Source organism: Colobus angolensis, unplaced genomic scaffold (assembly GCF_000951035.1).
Source record: "Colobus angolensis palliatus isolate OR3802 unplaced genomic scaffold, Cang.pa_1.0 Scaffold37, whole genome shotgun sequence".
Taxonomy (NCBI): Eukaryota; Metazoa; Chordata; class Mammalia; order Primates; family Cercopithecidae; genus Colobus; species Colobus angolensis.
The window spans coordinates 8,964,672-8,989,858 of NW_012117043.1; the positions used below are offsets into that span (position 1 = coordinate 8,964,672).

General features: G+C 33.2%; 1 protein-coding gene across 2 annotated transcripts in view; it reads right to left on the reverse strand.

Moving 5' to 3' along the window:
• Positions 1-25,187, reverse strand: part of STXBP4 (syntaxin binding protein 4) — a 212,961-nt gene that overhangs the window by 108,374 nt on the left and 79,400 nt on the right. Inside the window, exons 10-12 of one of the 2 annotated variants that reach the window (XM_011953761.1) lie at positions 24,815-24,906; positions 15,719-15,808; positions 11,857-11,922 (exon numbers count right to left, since the gene is read on the reverse strand). In XM_011953761.1, coding sequence (XP_011809151.1) covers positions 11,857-11,922; positions 15,719-15,808; positions 24,815-24,906 — 248 coding nt within the window. The remainder of the gene's footprint in view (positions 1-11,856; positions 11,923-15,718; positions 15,809-24,814; positions 24,907-25,187) is intronic. The other variant, XM_011953762.1, reaches the window with a different exon arrangement.

Sequence of the window (25,187 nt, forward strand, 5' to 3'; positions counted from 1 at the left end):
CAGCTATATTGCATCAAAAATTTAGATTTATGAATCCCATCAACAAGTGGGTGAAGGATATGAACAGACACTTCTCAAAAAAAGGCATTTATGTGGCCAACAAACATGAAAAAAGCCTCATCATCATTGGTCATCAGAGAAATGCAAATCAAAATCACAATGAGATACCATCTCACGCCAGTTAGAATGGCGATCATTAAAAAATCAGGAAACAACGGATGCTGGAGAGGATGTGGAGAAACAGGAATGCTTTTACACTGTTGGTGGGAATGTAAATTAGTTCAACCATTGTGGAAGACAGTGTGGTGATTCCTCAAGGATCTAGAACCAGAAATACCATTTGACCCAGCAATCCTCTTACTGGGTATATAACCAAAGGATTATAAATCATTCTACTATAAAAACACATGTACACGTATGTTTATTGTGGCACTGTTCACAATGGCAAAGACTTGGAACCAACCCAAATGCCCATCAATGATAGAATGGATAAAGAAAATGTGGCACATTTACACCATGGAATTCTATGCAGCCATAAAAAAGAAAAGAGTTCATGTCCTTTGCAGATACATGGATGAAGCTGGAAACCATCATTCTCAGCAAACTAACACATGAACAGAAAACCAAATACTGCATGTTCTTACTCTTTAGTGAGAGTTGAACAATGAGAACACATGTATACAGGGAGGGGAACATCACACAATGGGGCCTGTCGGGAGGTGGAGCAAGGGGAGGGAGGGCATAAGGATAATACCTAAAGCATGCGAGGCTTAAAACCTAGATGTTGGGTTGATAGGTGTAGCAAACCACCATGGGACATGTATACCTATGTAATAAACCTGCATGTTCTGCACATGTACCCCAGAACTCAAAGTAAAATTAAAAACAACAACAAAATTTGAATTTATTGATTTTCAAAGAAGAGGCTGCTTTATTGTTTTATTCCACTGTATGATACATATTGAAGATATTTGTGTTCAGTTTTCTCAAGCTGCTTTTATGACAAGCATCACAGATACAGTTCCTAACACTGTTTAGTATATGTACGTAAATTCTATGAGTCATCAGTAGTTGATAAAACTGTTAAAAGAAAAAAGGAAGACAATACATTTTCTGATGCTATGTTATTTGCCAATACTTTTTGGCTAAGATATGAAAAAGATTTACAAAGATTTTCTGTACTTTTAACTCCAATTAAAGGTTTTCTTAAACAAAAGGAATGTGCATCTAATATTCAGTAACCAGACAAAAGAAAATGGCAGTGTGATTAGTGTGATTTACATTTTCTCATTAATATCACAGTGCATGTAAATGAGTTAAACTACAAACTACAAGGAAAAGGAAAGTTTATGAAGCTAGATAAGTATAAGAATTTATAGTGAAATTGAACCTTTTCATAATATAAATAAAAAATAATGATTTTACCTATTTTTCTACTATAAGGTAATATGTAGATCTCAATTATTGATAGTGTTACATAAATTGGCTATGAAAAGTGAAAAAAGTTTAAAGTGTGCTTTCTTCATACTGCTAAATTTAGAGTTGCTTTCATTATATGTAACACTCCTTGAATTTGATGCTAATATTTTTTGTAGAGTTGGGGGTTCTCCATGTTGCCCAAGCTGGAATGAACTCCTGGGCTCAAGCAATCCGCCTGCCTTGGCCTCCTGAAGTTTTGAGATTACAGGCATGAGCCACTGGGCTTGGCCAGTTTTTTTGTTTGTTTTTGAGACAGGTTCTTCCTCTGTTGCCCAGGCTGGAGTGCAGCGGCATGATCATGGCCCACTGCAGCCTCCATCTCCTGGGCTTGAATTTTATGCTAATAATACTGAGCTGACAAGAATTAGTGAAGGTACTTAACAGATGTAGCTTTGAAAAGATCTTGCTTAAAAACAAATTCTTCTTAAAAAATAAAATAGTTTTGTTAGTGTGGATATAAATATTAAGAGAAAAAGATTTTTGGTGTTCAGTTCAGTTATCAGAAGCTTTTAAAATAAGTTTGGAACAATTTGAGTATGTGAATTCACTTTTTCAACCGTAAATTTTATTAAATCTAAACACAGATCCAATATTTCCATTGAAAATTCACTGTAAAAATTAAGATATGCTCTAAATTTAAAAAACACTAGATTTCAAAGATACAGTGTAAAAAAAGGTAAAAATATCTCATAATGAATTTTAAAAATATTATTGCATGCTAAAGTAATATTTTAGATAAATCCAACTAAATAAAACATTAAAATTAATGTTACCTCTTTCTTTTTACTTTTTTAAAAAATGTGGCTGTTAGAAAATATAGCAATATATCATGGTTTTCATTATATTTCTAAGGGACATTGCTGTTCTAGACTATTACGACAGCCTTTTATCTGATCTTTGGTTACTTCCCAACTTGCTGTCAGTTTAACCTTAAAGTATATCCTTCATTTATCCCTTCATCCATTCACCAAATGTTTGAGTACCTAATAACAGCTATTATTGTAAGATAAATCAGAGAACAAATCCAAGATAGCTGTCTTCATGAAGCTTACCCTTCAGATGGGGGACACAAATATAGAGCAAAACGTAAGTAAATTATTTAAGATGTAAGATAGTAATCAGTTATACTAAAAGAAACTCCTCCACACACAGTAAGGGTTAGAGGAATGATGGTGCAAAAAGACCAGATGAGCTGGAGAATGAGTAGAGGGGTGGAGGGGAGAAGTGTGGAAAGAGCTGAGGTACTTTAAAAGGAGTGTTAGGATGGGGAAAGGACAGCAGGTCATGTAGGCCCTCACAGGCTTTAACAATTACTTGGAGGTTTCTACTTGCAGCACTTCCGGCTTACTTTGACTGAGACGGAAAGTCCTGGAGAAGTCTACGCTCAGTTTTAAAACAATTATTTCTGGCTGCTTTGCTCAGATTAGACAGTATGGGAGTGAGGCAGTGTAAAAGTAGGGTGATCTGGTAGGAAGCTGTTATAGTAATACGGGCGGGACTTGATGGCGGCTTAGACCACTGATGGAAGTGGTGAAAAGTGGCAAAATTCTGTGATTTCTAAAAAGTAGACCCAACTGGCCGGGCGTGGTGGCTCACGCCTGTAATCCCAGCACTTTGGGAGGCCGAGGCGGGCAGATCACGAAGTCAGGAGATTGAGACCATCCCGGCTAACACGGTGAAACCCCGTCTCTACTAAAAATACAAAGAATTAGCCGGGCGTGGTGGCGGGCGCCTGTAGTCCCAGCTACTTGGGAGGCTGAGGCAGGAGAATGGCGTGAACCCCGGAAGCGGAGCTTGCAGTGAGCGGAAATTGCCACTGCACTCCAGCCTGGGCGACAGAGCGAAATTCCGTCTCAAAAACAAACAAACAAACAAACAAAAAAACAGTTGACCCACAAATTGGTTATGGAGTATGAAAGAAAGAGTGGGGTCAGATTATGCGTGGGACAGTTGTTCACTTTTCTCTCTTTGTTAAATATTTTAAATGGCAGTTCTCTAAGATCTTAGGCTGCTATTCAACTGTTTATATGTATAGGCCCCAACACACCCACCCAAATGTCATTTCCTAACAGATTCATCTTTCCATGTTTCCCTTATGTTCCTAGGCCTTTGATAATGATGTTGATAAAAGAATACATGTCAAAACTAGTATTCAAAATTAGATTCCTGACAGGTTTAGGCTCTTAAATTCTCAAGTCCTATGAAAAAATTATAAGGTAGATATTACTAACACTTTTTCAGACATGACGACAGAAATAAGTTAACAAATAAAGTTAGCATAGAAAAGGTCTATTTTGACCCCAAACACAAGCAAATTTCCCCTTTTTTGCCATGATTTTCATGCTGTTTTCTCAGTCTGAAATGGTCTCCCTTTCTGTGTCTGGGTCAGCTGACGTGCCACCTTCTCTATGAAAAGTCCCCTTATGCCCTCGGTTAAAATTACATTTTCCTCCTCTTTATTAAACAGTTAATACAAATCATTTCCAGCTCTTAATATTTCTGCTTCTATTATTTATAATAATATTTGTTGAGTGGTATGTGCTATACACATTAGCATCTATGTGTATTATCTTAATACTTCTAATGTTATTGTGAAGGATCCTATTATCAAACCCATTTTACAGATGAGGAAGCTGAGACCCATAAAGGTGAAGTAGTTTGACAAAGGTCAAAAGCTAGCAAGAGGCAGGGTCAGGGTATAAACTAAGATGGTATAACTCCAAACCCCATTATCTATTGTACTTATCCTTAGGCCAATTCACTGTTATTTTGCTTTTGTTTTGTTTTTGAGATTGAATATCACTCCATTACCCAGGCTGGAGTGCAGTGGTGTAGTCTCAGCTCACTGCAACCTCCACCTCCCAGGTGAGAGCAATTCTTGTGCCTCAGCCTCCCGAGTAGCTGTGATGACAGGCATGCGCTACCATGTCCGGCTAATTTTTTTGTATTTTTAGTAGAGATGGGGTTTCGCCATGTTGGCCAGGCTGGTTTTGAACTCCTGACCTCAAGTGATTCACCTCCCTTGGCCTTCCAAAGTGCTGGGATCACAGGCGCGAGCCACCGTGCCTGGCCAATTCACTGTGAACCATATAAGATTCTCTCTTTTGTTTATATATTTTTTCATATATTCATTTTTTGTCTTATTAAATTCTAATACAAATTAGCCCTAGATTACTTATTCCTGCAGACATGACCTTTCTTAATAACAGAAACTAATCCTTTCACAGAAATAAATACAGGAGGGCCTCATGTGGAAAAAGTAGGTACTGCTAGAAAAAGAAAAAAAAAACTGCTGTTTTTCTTCAGATTCATGCCTTACATCAGCCTTTAATATAATTATTATTTAACCAATCATGGTTGATATTCTAAAGATTATATATTCCAAGCCTTTAGGAGAAAAGAAAAATTTAAAGTTAGGAGAAAACTCCCCTAATTTATTCTACATACAAAAACTAACAAGAAAGATTTGTAAATGTCCATTTTCAGGATGCAAACACTAAAATGTAAAAAGATCTGGCCATACAAACTCATGGAGGTATAAAAGATACAGAATGAAAAGCACTAAAAAGTCATATCAATTAAAGTATAAAAATATTTAATAAAATGAGGGTCTGCAAATTGGCCCCGAAATAGAGGACTTTTAAAAAAACTTGACTTTGGAAATAATTTCAAATATTCAGTTGAGCTGCAAGAATAGTATAAAGAATATCCTCATATCCTTTACCCAGATTTATCTAATTCCCCAGGTTCATCCTTTTGCCAACATGTTCCTGAGTGAGAAACAATATATTCTTGTAAGCCACTGATAGTAAGTGGTTGCTGCTGAGATTTTACATGTTCTCAATCTCTCTCATATATGTATTCATATATGTAATAGTTAAACATAATGCAATTATATATATGTGTATAAATAATACACACAAGTATATATAAATATACATGCACTTTTTTAACCATCTGAGGGTAAGTTATATACATCACGGTCCTTTATCCCTAAAAACTCCAATATTTCCTATGAATAAGGATATTCTCTTATATAACCACATATTTCCTAAGAATAAGGATATTCTTTTATATAACCACAGTACAGTTAACAAATTTAGGAAGTTTAACATCAATTCAATGCTTTAATCTACCATCTGTATTCCAATTTTGTCAACTGACCCAATAATGTCCTTTATAGCATTTTTCCCATTCCGGTACAGGATCCAGTCTGGAGTCAGATGCTGTATTTAGTTTTCACGTCTCTTTAGCATCTTTTAATCTGTAAACTTCTATTACCTTTGTTTTTTTTAAGAAAATATCATTGACATTTCTAAAGAATACAACCCATACACACACACACGTCATACATGTCTTTTTTTTTTTTTTTTTAAACAAAACTTTCTCTCATTTTGAGCTTGCCTGACATCTCTTCATGGTTAGATTCAGGTTACACATTCTCAGCCAGAAAACTACACAGGTGATGTTGTAGTCATTTTGGGCATCACATTTGGAGTCACACAATGCCCATATGTTCTTCATTGGGATATCAACATTTAGCACCAGTCAAGGTGTTTTCCGATTCCTCCACTATATAATTGCTATTTTATCCCCTTGCAATTAATAAGCAGTTTGTGGAGAGATACTTTAAAACCATGTAAATATTCTGCTCTTCATCAAAATTTTCCACTAAATTTAGCATTGAATGATTTGTGCCTATCAAGTCTTTACTAAAATAGATGTAAAATGTTAATTTCCAAAACTAGAAGCTTCTCTGCAATTACCAGTCAGTATTCAACATCCTACTATGAGCAAAAGTACTCCTTTCTCCCTATTAATCAATTAACTAATGATACCATGAATTACGATTTCTTCTATAGTCTGCAATACGTTACGGTACTAAATTATTTTGGTACTCAAGTTCTTCCATATTTGGCCAGTGGAAGCCCCTTCAAGCTAGTTCCTTGTGATATGCCCCTGTCATTTTGAACATGTCCTTATTTTCTGACATATTAAGATATTCCAGGCTTATATTTTACTTACCCTTCCTCGTTTCTAAAATTAGTCATCTCTCTGAGTAGCCTGAGTTTCTTTTAGTGGGGAGTGGTATCTGGTCACTTAGATATAGTAATGTGCTCACTGTTAGTAGGGTGTCTGTTTCTTAGTCCTTTAAGTTGACAGAGCTAGGGAAAATATACATATACAGATGGTCCCTGACTTATGATGGTTTGACTTAATGTGTTTTTGACTTTATAATAGGCTTACTGGGGTATTAAAGACATTTTCTACTTATGATATTTTCAACTTGGATTGGATGTATCAGGGCACAGCCCCATTGTGTTGAGGAACATTTGTATATATACACACGCATATATATAATACAGATGTGTACACACACATTCATATGCACATACATATATAAGAAATGATGTATTCACAATGATACATCCAATTCAAGCCCATCTCACAGGGTTCTTTCCTTCTTTCTTTTTCCTTTTAAGAGACAAGGTGTCACTATGTTACCTTAGCTGGAATACAGTGGCTAGTCACAGGCACCATAATAGCATACTGTGGCTTCAAGCCATCCTCCCACTTCAGCCTCCCAACTGGCTGGAACTACAGATGCATACCACCACACCCAACTCAGGGTCCTTTCTTGACTTTATTCATTCTATTTTGTCTTTTCTTTTTCATTGAGATTCTGCTTCTCAACAACAATCAACACATTTGCTAAGACCTATAAAGCATCTAAAATTGTTTCAGAACTGCTTTGCTCCACCACTAAAAGAACAAAACAAAACAAAAAACATACCAAAAAAAAAAAAAGGTTTAAGACTTGTATGAAATTCCTTCCCAACTCAATTCCATCCAGACAAAACACTGAACACAAATACTGTATTCACTACTTACTTGAATTGGTTCTATCTATATATTTTTTTTCCTTACCATAATTATGGCATTCATTTGAAATACAATTAGATTCATTTTCTTTAGTACACTTGCAGTTTTAGGTTTATTTTCCCCTTTCCATCTTAATTTTTAATATATTTTTTGAATGAGAATATTAACATGTACACAAAAGTAAATATTACATGATAATGTATTTTTAGAGAGGTGTCACTCTTTCTTGTATCTTAACATGCATGTCTACCCATGTTGTAGTTAATTAATTTCATTGCTGTGTAGTTTATCCCTCCTTTGATTTCTTTTACAAAAATAAGCAGGTATATTTTTAATTTTCCTTGTTCATAAAACATACATAAAGGAGTGACACCTCTCTAAGAATATCATTTTAGGCCCAGTGCAGTGGCTCACACCTGTAATCCAACACTTCGAGAGGCCGAGGCAGGCAGATCACCTGAGGTCAGGAGTTCAAAACCAGCCTGGCCCACATGGCAAAACCACGCCTCTACTAAAAATACAAAAATTAGCTGGGCATGGTGGTGCGCACCTGTAATCCCAGCTGCCCGGGAGGCTGAGGCAGAAGAATCGCTTGAACCCAGGAGGTGGAGGTTGCAGTGAGCTGAGATCATGCCCCTGCACTACAGCCTGGGTGACAGAGCAAGACTCTATCTAAAACAAAAACAAACAAAAAGAATACCATTTCATGTAATTTTTACTTCTTACTTCTAGGTACATGTTAATATTCTGCTTCTCTTCCAGGAGTAGCAACTTGTCTGATGATGTTCAGTCTCCAATTCCTTTGGTAGTTGCTTATTATTAAATGTTTAGGTTCTGGAGTTATTTTTTATTGGGGGATGTCCTCTGTCAGAGTCTTATTCCATAATTTCTTAGATGGTTTGACTTAATGATTTTAGAAGCTAGGAGTTCGATGATAGTATAGATTTAACTCGCATTTCTTTTATTATGAGAGAAAGAGATTGAGTATCTTTTCATTTGTTTAAGGGACATTTTTGCAGCTTTTTTGATGAATTATCTGTTCAGGTCTTTTGCCTATTTTTCTATATAGTTTTGGTTTCTCTTCAACTATTAAAACTTCTAATTGGTTATTATTTGTGTATATGGATGTAATTTAGTTTTGCATATTAATTTTATATCTTGCTAGCTTATCAACTTACTGAGTTACTTTTATCACTCTCTAGGGTATTCCAGATTACTACTACATCAACTGCAAAAACAGACAGTTGCATTTTTTCTTTTCCAAGTCATATGCCTCTAATTGTTTTTCTAGTCTAACTGTATCTTCTTTTTTGTGCTATTTTTATTAAGTTTATACACTGATGCTATACTTGCTTCATGAAAAGAATTTGGAAATTTTCTTTCATTTTTTACACTCTGAAGCAATTTATATAGCTTTAAGACTGTCAAAGGTTTGGTTAAATTTCTCTGTGAAGCCATCTTGCCGGGTCCTTTTATCTAGTAGTTTCTTGATAACTTACTTTGTCTCGTTTACAGAAAATGGCCTTTTAGGCTTTCTATCTTTACTCTGGTCAGTTTTGGCAAACTATATTTTAAAAAAATTTTTTTAAAAAATGGTGAGTTGATCTTATTCATGTTAAGATAATCATTATGTTTTGTTGCAGTTCTGTTTTTGAGATGGAGTCTTGCTCTGTCGCCCAGGCTGGAGTGCAGTGGTGTGATCTAGGCTCACTGTAAGCTCCGCCTCCCAGGTTCACGCCATTCTCCTGCCTCAGCCTCCCAAGTAACTGGGACTACAGGCGCCCGCCACCATGCCCAGCTAATTTTTCGTGTTTTTTTAGTAGAGACGGGGTTTCACTGTGTTAGCCAGGATGGTCTCGATCTCCTGACCTTGTGACCCACCCGCCTTGGCCTCGCTAGGTGCTGGGATTACAGGCGTGAGCTACCGTGCCCAGCCGTTTTGTTGCAGTTCTATCAAATTGTCTTATGTAGAAATTCTTGTGTATATTTACTGCATTTCTTTGTGTGTCCTTTTTACTTAAAAAATTCTTTCTGGTGTTTATGAAGGTTTGTATTTTCATTCTATAGGTTATCTTTCCATTATTATTTTTTAAGTGCTTACTGTCTCCTCTATTTTTACCTAATTTTTATGTGATATTAGTTTTAAATATTTGTTGACTGCTACCCTTTGCTTATATAACAAAATGAGGTATTCTGTATTCCTCTTTTTTCTTTCTTATCCTCCCATCAAAAAATTTACATCTTTTGACTTTTGTTAACACATTTAATGTTGACGTGTTATTTTTTTCATCTGTGCAGTGACTCATTTTAGTCTCACCTGTACAATAAAATACATGAAGCATTTGGAAACATTTTTCAACATTATTTCAGGCATTTTTTAGTTGGATAAAACTCATCCTATCTGAAGGTCTTCAGGAATACCACATGTGTGTAGTATTCCCTTAGTGCTTGTATATCCCAAACTGTTTGCTATGTCCTTGATATTTTAAAAGTCAGGTTGGCTGTATATAACATTTTTGTATACTTTCTTTCCTTTAATGTCTTGAAAATGTTGTTCCGCTATTGCCTTACTTTGCATGTTGTTTTGAGAAACCTGATGCTGGTCTAATTCTATTGCCTTTGTAAGTTACTTAATCTTTTTACTTGGAGGCACTGTGCATTTATTTTCCTCTAAAGTCTAATAATTTTACTAGAATATATTGTAGAGTAATCTTTCCAGGTCAGATTTCCCCAGTACCTATATTAGATTCAGGTCTTGTTTTAACTTTAGAAAGTTTTCTTGGATTATAGTTCTAGGTATTAGTGCTGTTCAGTTATTTTGATTGATTTCTTTAAGAAACTCTTTTACTTCTTGATTATACTTTCACTTTCCTAGTTGCTTTTCTTGTTTTTTCATTGCCTTTTCACTTGATTATATTCTTCCTAGGGCAACTTGTGATTTAGTTTTCATTTCTGATAGGATTTTGTCTCTTCCTTCTTTCCTAAGTTTTATCAACTCTCATTTCAGTTTTTCCTGATTTTTTTTGCAGGGGGGGATCAATATCTATTATTATTATTTTTTAAGTTTCTGATTTGAGATGTGTTTTTCTTAGCCTGAAATGCTTATTTGAGGATATTCCCTTGAGTATGGAGTGTGACATTACAGTTTTCTTAAGCTTTGTGGTTAAATTGTTTTGGAAAGTTTTCATCAGGAGGAAAACTTTCATTGATATCAATCTGATTTTTTCAGTTATTTTATAATGATGGAGATAGAATTTTTGTTCTATTCTTTTTTATTTCACAGAAAAAGTTCTTAGTTCAAGAGCACTCTCTTCTGTGCCGTTTCTTTAATGGATCTTGTTTTGATGGTCATAGGGTAGGGTGGGTGGATTAGTAAGTTGTGTTCTGCTTTCATATCTATAAGATCCTTAATTTTCCCTTCTTATTTCCTTCTTTTCCATCATTGCCTAGTCTCCAAGGAATTCTATCCATTCTCTATTTATCTGGTTCTTCCTCAGAAACAGTGATTCTTCAAGGCTGTCATTTCTGATTGCATTCATACCTTGAAGTCTCTTTTTTGTAGCTAGTGCTAAGAACTACCAAGTCCTGACCTATGTCCAGTATTTTGGCACTTATTGTTACATTTTCTCTTTCTGGGGTTGATTTTGTTTGTTCTTCATCTCATTCATGGTTTCTCTCTATTCTTTATTTCAAAATTTTTCAAGCCTTGCCTCCTCTGTTCTCTGTAATCCAGGTTTCAGTACAGGCAAGCTGCAGGAGTTTTGTTGGAATTATTCTTTTTCTTACTTTATTTATACATACTTTAAAGGCTGTGGTGTTTTATGTCACATAGTCATATTCAAAATATGGGTCCTGCATGGTTCTATTTGCTTTCTTTGTTGATTTTATGTTTTCTAGGGGGACTGTGTGAAGGAGATTCAAAATCAGGTGATCACTGTTGATCTCTAACAAAGTTCTCTTACTTATATTTTATTTGTCATTTGGGTTTTCATTTTATGATAATGTCATATATTTGTTTTATAGTAAGCTACCTCAAATTCTTTGAAGAATAATGCAAAGTGAAAATAAATATTTACTTTTTATTATTAACAAATAAATGTAAAAAATGCTCTGCCTTGATGGCTTTTTTGTTCTTTAGTAAAATGAAGAATGAGTAACAAAAGAAAAAAGAGAAAGAAAAAAGGGGAAATGAAAGAAAAGAAAAAATAATGGAAAAGTAAGGAGATTGGTTATTTTGGTCTATGGATATCTTTCTTTCAAAGCAATTTCAAAGAAATTTTAACATTGTTTTGAGCAATAGTAGCAAGACTTTAGCATGGGTAAAGCCTCCAAAAGTGATTGCTTTTAAGATCTATGCTATTTTGTATTATATAATACGTATCAGGAAGCTCTGGGATATTATAAAGAACCACGGCTTTATAATTATACCTCATATGTTCACACACACACACACACACACACATGAACACACATATACATAATACATATACTTACTTGCTTCACATTCTGGAGCTCTTCTGTCAATTGTTTCCTTTGTTTATCTGATTCCAATAATTTTTCCTATATTTAAAAAACCACCAAATTAACAACCTGTTATGAAAGTATCAACAAGTATGACTTATTAGTCCCTTGTTTCAAAGCTTATATTCCCCAAATATCAATTGCTACAATCTGAAAATGTTGCTTCTAGTCATTTTTCCAGCTTTACATGGGGCACTTAAAAGTAAATAGTTATTTACAGTAAATTGTGATGTAAATATACTTTTTATTACCTTAATTTTGCAAAATCTCAAAATGTAAGCTCAAACAGAAGCCAGTTAAGAACACAAATGTGTAAATATTAACTGGACTTTGGTTAAGCTATCATTGCCAAAGAGATACCAAATTGAAGAGCATTATTATTACAAATTAGAATTAAAGGTCTTCGACTATACTAAAGAGGGCATATGATGAGACTGGCTCACCTCTTAATTTCCTATATTTAATTTTAGCTTATTCTTGGAAGATTTTTATCCATGAAAAGACAGATATGACTAATGTAACCAAAATATAAAATAATAGTTATTAAGATTAATATTATGCATACAAATAAAACACTTTTGGATTTGAAATTAAGTGAAGCATATACCCTACAATGTCCAATTTTGTTAGTTATATCTTAAATAAATCCACATTTTATTGGTCAAATCAGAAATACTAAGAGTAATTTAAGAGCTATTAAATACAAACCTGAACAGAGGAATTGCTTGAACATTAAATTGAGTGGTAAAGATTCATGGCAATACTGCAATGTTTATAAGAGGCAATATCGTTTCTGGTATATTTCAGCTTATTCTTGTCTAAGAGGTGAAATGAAGGTATATGAAAATGAATGTAATATAGCAATCTAATGAATATGCCACAGGAGCCAAGAGACTGCTGGCTCCTGTGATTTTCTGTTCTGGCAAGTCACCTTCACTCTTGGTGCCCTAGATTTTTTTGTATCTGTAAATGGAAAATATATCTATTTTCCATTCACCTTTGCAAAGCAGTAGCAATGTGAATTCTGCAGAAAGGCTTCCTTAAATAAAGCCCACAACACTTTTAAAAATTATTCTTGCAAGATAAAAATTAGCTACTGACATAAAATTATCTTGGTTTCATTTTTATTTGTACCTATTAGACATGAAGAAGAGAGATGTCACAGGATAATGAAAAGTGATGAGACACCATCTAAATGCTTTATGAACTTCATTTAACAACCTCTGCTTTTATATGAGTGTATAATAGAAGTAGAAAAAATGAAAACAAAAACATTACCTTTAACAAAATATTTATTGCTTTGTACATTACTTTACATGGCTTCTTTAACTGGCCAGCCAATAGATAGGTTTTGAGGTGAAAGTAATTATAACATGTAAAATTTGTTTTATCTGGAATTTTTGCACCATATTCTAACCAACTGAGCTAGCTGGTTGCCGGCTTATCTGGGAGTTTAGGTTTTGTCATATTAGGGTATATTCAATTACATTTCATGAACTTTAAAGGTAAATCCTGATTTATTGAATGACTCCTCAAGAAAGTCTTATTTAAATGTTAAATTAATATGGCATAGACACTTTCAAATTAACATTCTAATAATTACTATTGATATTAAAATAAAAACAAATATATCATGTCACTAAATTTAACAATGATAAACTATAAGGAAATGAAAAAGATCTGAGAGCCTCTGAAAATTCTGATAAGCCACAAGTCTAACGGTTTAGGCAGAGGTAAGAGAATACATAAAAAGTTATCTTATTAAGGTAACCAACATTGGGGAAGTTTTCTAAGAGAATATAAGGAAATCACTGTCAATGTATTTTTAAAACTAAATTTTTATTTTCTGGCAAAACAACTGTTAAACTAAAAAATGTGGAATGATAATGGTTTCAAAGGTAAGAAAATAAATACATAAAATACTATTAGAGTAGTGAAATCCTCATATACTTTAGTAAGGAATGTGAATTGGTAAAACCTTTTCAAAGGGAATATGGTAACATATGCAAAATTTTAAGTGTCTATAATTTTTAATAAAGCAATTATATTTTCAGACATTTATTCTGTGTATATACTGTACAAATGCCCAAAGATACATCTACAAAGCTGCTGAAGATGAAATTATTTTTAAAAACTGGAAATAGTCTAATGTCTATCAATAGGGAACTGGCTTATTTATAACCATTTAATGTATAGGAGAGTTATCGAGAAGAATTTGGTAGATCTGTGTATATTAACCTGAAAAGCTGCCTGAGATATAATTCTTATAAAGAGAGAGAGAGAGAAAAAAAAGACGGCAAGTTATAAAAAAAAAGTGTGGATGGATGAAGTGACTTACATAGAAGTGAAAATACACACATACTGGAAAAAAATTTTTTAAGGCTTTATTATTTGTTGAAGCAGTTTTGGATTCATAGCAAAATTGAGAGAAAAGTACAGAAATTTCTCACATACTCCCTGTCCTCACATATACATATATTTATTTATTTATTTTTGTTTTTCTGTTTTAAATAGTAGAGATGGGGTCCTGCTATGTTGCCCAGGCTGATATTAAACTCCTGAGCTCAAGTAATCCTCTTGCCTCAGCCTCCCAAATTTCTGCAATTACAGGTGTGAGCCATCATGCCCTGCCTATTTTTTAAAAATATAATTTTCTGTGTAGAGAAAAATCTATGACAAGATAAATAATATATTTGCAACAATGGCTTCCTCTAGAGGTTGGAATTATAAAAACTAAGATAGCAAAAAAAATTTTCTTTCTTTTTGGTGTAAAGATTTTCTATTTAATAAAAATTAAATAACTGTCAATATACTATACCTTATTTAATAAAATAATTTTAAAAATATGTTCCTATGGTAAGTTAGTGGTAAATCAAGTGGTTATGTTGCTTTTCCTGAAGATTTGGAAAATAGAGCTTTCTGTAAAAATTAGGATATAATTTAAAGGTAATATTACTCTAAAAACAGAATGAAACCATATAAAGACAATCAAGGCCAGACATGGTGGCTCACACCTGTAATCCCAGTACTTTGAGAGGCTGAGGCAGGTGGGTCATTTGACCCCAGGTGTTTGAGACCAGTCTGAACAAAACAGTGAGACATCATCTCTACAAAATAAAAATTAAAAAAAAAAAAATTAGCTGAGCATGGTGGCATGGACATGTTGTCCCAGCTACTTGGGAGGTTGAGGTGGGAGAATCGCTTGAACCCTGGAGGTTGAGGCTACAATGAGACATGATTGTAGCATTTCACTCCAGCCTGGGCGACAGAGTGAGATCCTGTCTCAAAAACACAAAACAGAAACAAGAATCAAAAAACCAACCAAACAAACAAAAAAAAAGAAGTAAAATGTTACAGTATATTTGGGATATGTGTGTTTTTTCCTCTCTTACATAATATTGTCTTAATCCCAAATTATGTTAGCAAAACATGATGTCCCTTAAGAATAGCCCTGCATATGAAAAAAAATGTATTTCCCAAAGAACTCACAGGATCCAAAACTGCCACGACTTGCTTTATTGGCTCTTCATCTAATTCTGCCCTGGCCACCAATGAGAGAGAATAAAAAGGGTAAGAAAGAACCTGAACAGAAGACATGAGCAAAAACCATTGTTCACACTAAATGTTATACAGATAATGTGAAATATAAATATGTAGACCAAGAAATTAATTCTCTAAAGGATAACTCAATAAAGAATATGATTTTTACTATTTGATATTAATATTTTTCCATTAAAAATAAAGTTAAGCCCCAATACTTCAGAATCCAATATAGGATTTTTTTCTTTTTCTTTTTTTTCTGAAGAAGACATAAGGAAACTAAATTAGAGGTTACCTTAAGTGTATTTACTTCTTTAAAGGCATCATCTCTTTCACGCTTGAGCCTTTCCATTTCATCTGCTTCTAAAGAATCACAAGGAAGAAGCTGTCAACATTAAAATATAAGAGAAAAGTTGTGCATTAGATGCTAATTATGAGAGGTAACATAAAAATCCTTTTTGACTAGTCTTAGGCTTTTGTATTCTAATAACAAAATTCAGTTCCTTAAGTTGGAGTCATTTGATTAGATAAAAGGGAATATTAAAGTATTAAAGCAATTTCACTCATTTAGGCTTAACATTGTTGTTACTTATAATAGAATTTTGATTTTGTTGTCACCTTTATCATTATTTTAACAATATAATTTTCCTTTAAAATTCCAGATTCGAAGACTGGAATTTTTATTTTGTCATAAAGACTTCAGGAATTACAAACATAAACTATTCCCTAAATATATTCATTCTAATAGCATGGTATCTAAGGCTAACAAAATGCTGTACATTATAAATCAGATGGTTTACATAAACCTAGTAAAGTATATTTATCAATTATGTATCTGGTTTTAACTAAGTGAAATGTAATGCAACAGACAAGTGGCTTAAAGATTCCTGCACAGAAATTGTAGATTGAAGATAATATTAATAATTTATGCACAAGTGAATAACAACAACAAAAAATAGCAGAGATGACCAATTCTCTTACATCTAGCATGATGTCTTTGACCATCAATTACAATGTAAAAAACAACGACAGTCTAATCAGAGATAAAAATCCAAGTTTACAGCCATCTCCTATGTGGAAGCTATAACAACTAAAGAAAATAGAATTTAAAGGATTAAGTGGAGAAAGCGGTTGTTATGTAAGCATGGGCTTAAAGCAGGGCCCTTTAGATAGGTGAAGTGAATATGGAGTAGAAAAAAGAATAATAAAAATAATTAATAATACCAATCACTTATTGGAAACTTATATGTGCAGATGCATTACTAAGGACTGTATATATTCAATATCAATCACCTTGTCTCCATTTTACAGATGAAGAAACAAGTTCAGAAATGTTAATAACTTGGCCTAAGGTTTCACAGCTAACAAATGGCCATTCCAAGAGTCCCACAAATCATAGTCTCTGATTTTTACTAAAGATTTAACAAAAAACACGGTGGAGTAGATGTAATAAACTCATATTTGCTTTCCAAACTCTAGAATAACAAAAGTAGGAGTTACTCTTCCTATTTGGGGAGAATTTATTTCCCTGAACATCACTGGTTCTTTTTGGTCTGTCACATTAGCTTTTGGGTATCTATGGACATTGCCCATAATTTATATGATCTACATTCTTCATGGCTCTGTTACTCTGCTCTCTCAGAAGTACTCAACACACATACTCATACGAATTCATTCCTAATTGTTAGAATAATTTTGAACACATTTTAAAGTGTAATAATATTTCCCAGAGTGTGTTCCAAAGGATATTAACAGGCTTTGTGTAAAAGCAAAATTGAGTGGTAGTGATGGTGGTAGTGGTCAATGATTTAGAAAAAATTAATTTTATTTCCTGCATGGCTTCCAACAGCCTTAATATGCCAACGAGCATTTGAATTGCCAAAAAAAAAAAAAAAGTATAATAACTTGTCATGTTTCCTCAATAATTTCACCATACTACAAACCCCTAACCTCTTCACCCTGTTGCCTTCATTTATTTATTTTTATACTAGCTCATGGAACTAAAGTATACAAAACACAATCTGGGAAACTCAGTGTTTCTACTCAGCATTCATATGGCCTATTCCATTTTCTCATTCTAAGAAGTGAAATAAGGAGGATTCAAAAGTTTAAATAAGGCTGGGTGCAGTGACCCAGGTCTGTAATCCCAGCACACTGGGAGGCCGAGGCTGGAGGATTGCTTGAGTCCAGGAGGTTGAGATCAGCCTGGGCAACATAATGAGACCTTGTCTCTACAAAAAGTAAACAAAATTAGCCAGACATGGCGGGGCACTCCTGTAGTTCCAGCTATTCAGGAAACTGAAGTGGGCGGGAGGTCAAGGCTGCAGTGAGCTGAGATTGCACCACTACACTCCAGCCTGATGACAGGGTGAGACCATGTCTTTAAAAAAAAAAAAAAAAGTTTAAATAAAATTTTAGATACCAGAGCTAAAATAATTTAGTAAGAGAAATTATAGATTGGGATTTTAGGGATGTGATAATAAACTTTTGAACTTAACATCATGGAGGTAAATCATGCATAAAAGAATCCATGGTACTATTTCGAGAGGCAAAGCCTAGACTAAATAGTCATAGAACAAACCATGAATTAAAAAAATGTTTTATGATCCCACTGCTATTTTGGACTGTGCAGCAAAAACTTGCAGAGAATTGGCCATGGATGTTCCTTGTGAATTCTTTGAAAAGCCCCTTTGTGCTCAATGACTTTTTTTATACAGTTCCATTCAAATATACTTCAGCTAAGGCAGCAGCAAATGAATTGTTATTTAACAGCAACAATTCCAGACAGATACCTGTTTTCAAAATCTATCACTAACTACTGAAATTTATATTCCTTAACCTTCCACATCTGTTTTTTGTCTGGTTCTCACAATATCATTTGTGATCCTTGGATCCCCTGAACTTTGCAACAGCTGGTAAGTAACATTGTAAATCATTTCTACTATGCTTTCTAGAATCTCCTTCTGGAGATGTCAAGAAATACATACTATAGGTCATTGGACTGTGCTGATTAGGTCTGACTTCAGCTCTCCTTTTACTGTTGCTGCTCTATCATATTTTAAGTTACTTGACTTGTACCAATTCTGGATAACTACTATTCCATTGGCCATATTCCCTAATCTCAATTCATTTTAAACAGAAACAGCTACAAAACAGTTAACTTCAGTGTTAGTCTAATTTTATTGATAAGGCCTTTCATTAGAGACCTATTCAAATTACCTCCTTTCCTTATAAAAGTGTGTGTGACTTTACTATCCTATTCACCTAAGAATTTCTGGGTATCTTCTTTTCTCCTTCCATTTCCCTGCTCATTCCTTTCACTTCTTATAATCTGGCTTATATATCTTTCCTCTCATTCCCATATTTCTAAAATGATTACTTCCAATTTTCACCAATAAAACTGCCATGTGACAAAGAAAATGCCCCCCACCAACTTTCTTCTTTGTTATATATAACATTATTGAAGACTTTTTTCCTTGAAATTTTATCTTCTTTAGATTGTGATATCCTAATATCTCACCCACCCTTCTGCACATTTAGGCTATTCCCAATGAGTTACTTTCATGTCTACTCCTTAAATGGAGAAAGGGGGTTTGGGAGGTTCCCCAAAGTTTGTTCCTTTTCTCCTTTTTCCCTACACGTTCTGAGTGAGCACATTCACTATTATGCCTCAACTATCACTCTCCAAAATATTCCCAAATTCCTTCCCAGTGTCTACTTCCTAATTTCCAGTGGCCTTTGGTTATTCGTACTTGCCAGCTTCTTAAATCTCTCTAAAACACAACCTGTCATCATCTCTACTTTGAAAAAGGCTTTCTCCTTATTTCCCTAGTTCTATTAATGCTACCTGTACCATCATATTCTTAGTTATCCTAGCCAAAACTTTGGAGTTTTGTTTTTTTTTTTTTTCATTCATTCCTCTTCCGTAGTTCTCATGTCCAAAGGGTCAGCAAGTCCTACTGCTGATATATTTGTTGCAGTTGTTTTCGGTAAGTAATCTAGATTTATCATGTCTTTCCTTTCTATTCTCCCCACCTTCACTATACTTTAGTTTTTTATTATCTTTATTTGGATTATTTCTATAGTCCTCTGTCTAGACTACCTACCACCACTTTCATTCCCTTCCTAGATAACCACACATAAGATTCCTCTTTCTAAAATATCACTTTTGTCATTTAATTGTTTTTCTTAATGGCTCCTCACTGACTACTGAGTAAAGTACAGACTTCTAAATTTAACATTTACTCTTTGAGGCATAACTTCTGTCACCTGAATGAACCCAATTATCCTTTTTTTCTTAAGTAGACTACTCTCTGTGTGCATTACATTCTAATTTTTCTGTTTATGCTAATACTTTTATCACTCCCTACTCACCTCTTGAGCACATAAAATCCTAATTATCCCTCAAAATTTACTCAAATGGCAACTGTTATGAATCTTTTCTGAATGTTCTAAGCTTTATTACTCTTACGGCCTTGCCACACAATGCAGCTTTTCTTACTGTAATTATTTGGGCACATGACTTTTCCTTAAAATATGTAGGCCAAATTTTATCTATCTTAATAACATGTGAACATAACAAAACATGCACACTGCAGTTGTTGAATATATATTTCATGTTTTTGTTAGGGAAGTGGCTATAAAGTATTTACTGCTATACATGGTGAGAAATATGTACATATTATGATCCAGTATAAGTAAAACATTACTCAGTTTTATCATATACAGTTCACTTTGATATTTTCCATTTTGTTCTATTTCACTTGTTTAAAATGGTAGTCGCAGAACACTAAATTGACTTAACAAGAGCCCAAACTGTAAAAATCTATTTTAGGGAATTTAGTGTTCTGTCTATAATTTTAAGATAATCCATTCATGATATAGTACTTGATTAGTCTGGTAAAATCATACTACGATGGACTATATTCTGCTATTGCTAAGTTTAGAGTACTGCTAAATGTGGGCTCCAGCCTTGCCCTTTCTGCATATAACCTTGTGCCAGCAGCAGGTGTAGCACTGTGTGAATTTTGTAATGTAGCAATGATGATTAGACTCACAGTAAGATAATTATATTTTTGGTTCTAAATGTCATATTCTTCAAAACCCAAAAGTTGTCAAACAAACAAAAGTAGGACTGATTTTAAACTGACTCAGCAATTCCTACTTAAAAGATAGCATCTCAAGAGATCTTATGAGTCAGACAAAATAATGAGCAAAAGCAACAAGTTACAAAAGAGTACAAATTCTATAATTCTATTTATTATGAAATTCAATAAAAGGCAAAAATAATCTATGTTGTTATAAGTCAAAATATTGGTTCCAATGTAAAGGTGGGAAAGTGGTGGCTGACTGAGAAGGTGGCCTGAGGGAGCCTTTTGAGTGGTGATTCCATTTGAGACACATAATAAAAATTCATCAAATTGTACACTTCACATTTTTGTACTTTATTTTGTGTATATTAGATTTCAGTAACAATGTTTTTAAAAATAAATTGAGAAAGACAAGCCATCTTTATCAGCCAAAAAAAGAAAACATATGAGTAAAAGACATGTATGCCTAACAGAATGACCCAGCCCTGTTGTTTGTGAAACTGACTGGTTGAGGGGGTAACCATAGTGGAATTTCTCACCCTCATAGACAGTTGGCATCTATAACTACAGACTGATTGACATACTGCAGATGGGGGACTAACCTGCTTTTGAACTCAAAAAAGTAGGGAATTACACTGCAAAACAATCAGTAATTTTGTATTTGTTTTTGGTGAGCCACATGACAATAATTGTGATTTTTATAATGTTTCTTTGAACTGTTACATTACCCATTAGTGAACGTGAAACCAAAGTTTTAATGAAATACAAGTGAATATTAAGTAAGAATGCAATGTACATAGAAAAGGTAACTAATGCTTTGACAGGCTTTTGCTTCAGTTACATATGTAAGTATGGTGAAAAAGTACATTTTCTTATTGTGGACTCAAGTGAAAAAAATACAATAAAAAATTAATATAATTCTCTTACACAACATTTTGATCTGAAGTCACGAATTGGAAATCATCGACATATCAGAATTATTGACATGTCTGGAATTATTGACTCTTGCACAATTGCCATTAGCACTTTGCTTTTGCTGTCAAAGTATCACAGGTTAACACATTCTTTTTTTTTTTAATCCCAACAACTTCCAAACTATAAAAACATTCTTATCTGCCCCAAAATTATATTGGTAAGGAGGAAATAAATTGCTAACTTGGAGCATGACAATCCATTTGCAGCTGCTAAAAAAGATTTGCTTGCTCACACAAAATACTCTGAATTGCCCACTTCATTGGCATGTTGTAAATTACCCAACTATCTTTGCCTTCCACATAAAAAATGAGCATGGCAGCTCTGAGAACTGTTTGGCAGTAAAAAACAATGCTCCCTGCCATCATTAGGTAGATAAATACACAACACCTGAATCAGCAGAATGAAAACTGTGCTACTTGAATACAGCTTTAGTTCTCTTCGAATAAATGCTACAAAATTAGTTCTGATAAATCAGTGCTTCACGCTGGGAGAACTGGGTACTCTCCTGAGGGTTACAGAACAACCAGATCTTTGGGTGATTGCAATGGGCAACATGCTTAGAGACTGCTTACAAAAGAGACTGCTTACAAAAGAGAACAAAGTGATTTGAAACATTAAAAAAGTTACATGCATCATTTTTTAAATGAGCAGTCAGACTTATTTGTTCAATAAATTAATCATATACTTATATACTCTGTGTTTCTGGAATTTGAAATTATGTAATTAATAATAAACAGTATTCAAACTTCCTGTCAATAAAGGATATCACCTGAAAACAGTAGAGCTCTAAATATGTCCAAGAAATAAAAGTGCAATTTTTGTTTTTAAACTTGAATTAAGTTATTAAAAACATGTAACACATCTATTCTCCCGCTTGAATTTAGGGCTTCTAGCAGCATTCAAACAACTTGACTGACCGTATTATTTATTTAAAAGTATCACTGAAAACAGAAACAAAAATAAAGAAATATCTAAGTTAATAAGACTATTAGCAATTCAGAAAGGGGATCATTAGAACAAAAAATGTTGAAGACTTCCTGGAAAATAAAAAGAAAATGGGTATAACAAGGTTGTAAGATATAAGGTAAATATATGAAAATTAATTTTATTTTATATATAACCAAATAAATTTAAAATGAAACAAATGTTTAAAATGTACCATTAATTTTAATGGCAACAAATAGTGTAAGGTAACTAGATTATTAAAATATAATTAATTAAAATATATGTAAAATATATTGACATCAAAGCAGATATAAATACATGAGAGCCATAACATGTTCACAGAAACTTAAATTTATAAAGATGTTGATTCTTCCCAATATAACATATAAATTCAACAGAGCAAGATTTTTCATGGAATTCATATGGAGAAGATAAGACTGAAGATTAGCCAAAGCGATATTTTAAAAGAATGGCAGGAGGTCTGGGAGGCACTTTGGAGTGATGTCAAAGAACATAACATTTCCATAAGACAGCAGAAAAAACTTCAAGAGATATATTGTACAACATGGTGACTATAGTTAATAATGATGTATTGCATCTTGAAAATTGCTAGAGTAGATTTTAAGTGTTCTCACTATAAAAAAAGATAAATTATTTGAGGTAAAGCATATGTTAATTAGCTCGACTGAGCCATTCCACAATGTATACATATTCTAAATCATGTTGTACACAATAAATTGAAATTATTTGTCAATTAAAAGTAAGTAAATAAGAAAAACAAGATAGGAGAACATCTTATCACATATCAAGACTTATGGAGCCAAGAAACCACCAGAATAAAGAGTCCAGAAATTCCCAGGTAAATATGGTAATTTCATAAGGGATAGAGCTGGCATGAAAATAATTCTTTCATCCTATTAAAATATAGATTTATATTTTTAATATTATGTTCACAAAAATTGATCAAAAGTTATGTCATATTTTTAATTTTATTGATTATGTACCAATAATAAGTATAATTATAATTCAATACAGAAGAAAATTTTAATTTGTAAACCCTTATAAACATAGGAAAATAAAACAAATCATTTTAATTCATTTAAAGTTTTTTTTTTTTTGCAGCAAAATGATAGGGTGATCATTTCCCAAGCATACAATTATGTGTTATCAGGACGAGATTCCAGGTCTATATGGAACAGAAATAAGAGCTAACAGAGAAAAAGAAAGACAAAGTTTTGAGAATAAAAGGATAATGCATGAATTTTCTTTGAAATAGATGGCTATGGGTATAAAATACTGTAGTATATAGATTCTACTGGTAACATTTAAAAGAATTGTATAATAACAGGTTTCTTTTAAAAATATATATTTATATATCCAATGATTTTAATCACTGGAAACAAACAAAAAAATCAACCAGTGAAAAGTTGTTATAACTATATCATAAGACTCAATTCTAAGGTAAAAATCATTCGAATGGTAGATATAGAAACAGATCTGTGTATCTAGATAGAAATTTAGTATATGATAAAGTTTGCATTTCAAATCAATGGCAAAAATGAAAATGGGTTTTTAAACAAATGATGGTGGAACAAAAACAAGTGGTTTGCCATGCATAAATAAGAATGAATTTTTTAGTTAATTAAATATACAAATTATATAGAACATAAATTAAGAAGGAGGTCCTTAAGAAGATAATACTACCAAAAATCCACAACGAAAAGGACTAAAATATTCAATAATATAAATATCAAACTTCTATAGAACACGATTGAAGCAAATAAACTTCACAATTCCATTTTACGTAAAGCACAAAAAGAGGCAAAACCAATTTACATTGTTAGAAGGTAAAAGAGTAGTTACCCAATTTTTTGTGGGGGTACAGGGGTGTTACGAGCAATCAAAACGGAACCTGGGGGCAGGAGAGCATCTGGTAATGTATTTATTTAATTTTATGTTTCTTGATCTGATGCTAATTAAATAAGGATGGTTTAGACTATAAAATTTCATAGTATATATACACATTATATAGGTGCTTTTCTATGTGTATATTATAGAGAGATAAAACAGATTAGAATGGACACATGCACACATGGTATCTGTCTGTCTAGCTAGCTAGTCATAGCACGTATTCTCCACATATCAAATTGCCAATACTGGTAAACTTAGGTATGGGAGTAGCAGAAGAAGCTGGTGAGAGAGGAGAATGAAGATCAGGATGAACTTTTACTTTTGATTTTAAATTGATTTGTATTTGTATATTTATGCAAGAAACATGTATTATTGCTATTTTTAAGTGAAAAAAGCCTGCACACATGACATATAACATTCAAGACTTGTGACTTATACATGTCAAAGCAATTCTATAGGGCATACTCTACCTGTGAATCTAATATATTGGAAATTTCATGTGCACCAACATTTACGTCATCCAACTGCAAGCAAAACAAGTTTCTGGCAACCTGGACAAAATCTAAAATGGAACATATTTAAGTAAGAACATAGCATTTAACCCCTTCTAAATCTTACTTTATTCTATATGAAGTTGCTAATGTTTCAAATTTAACCCGCATAAATTATCTTAAAATAGTATTGACTGAAGTGATAGGTAAATGTAGTTCAAATAAGAAGTAAGAGACAAATTGGTCTGAACTTACTTCAGTTAACTTTGCTAAAATTAATAATTCAGTTAAGATAATAATAAAGCAAATATATAGCGTGGACCTATAGTTTTTCAACCCATGTATTATAAGT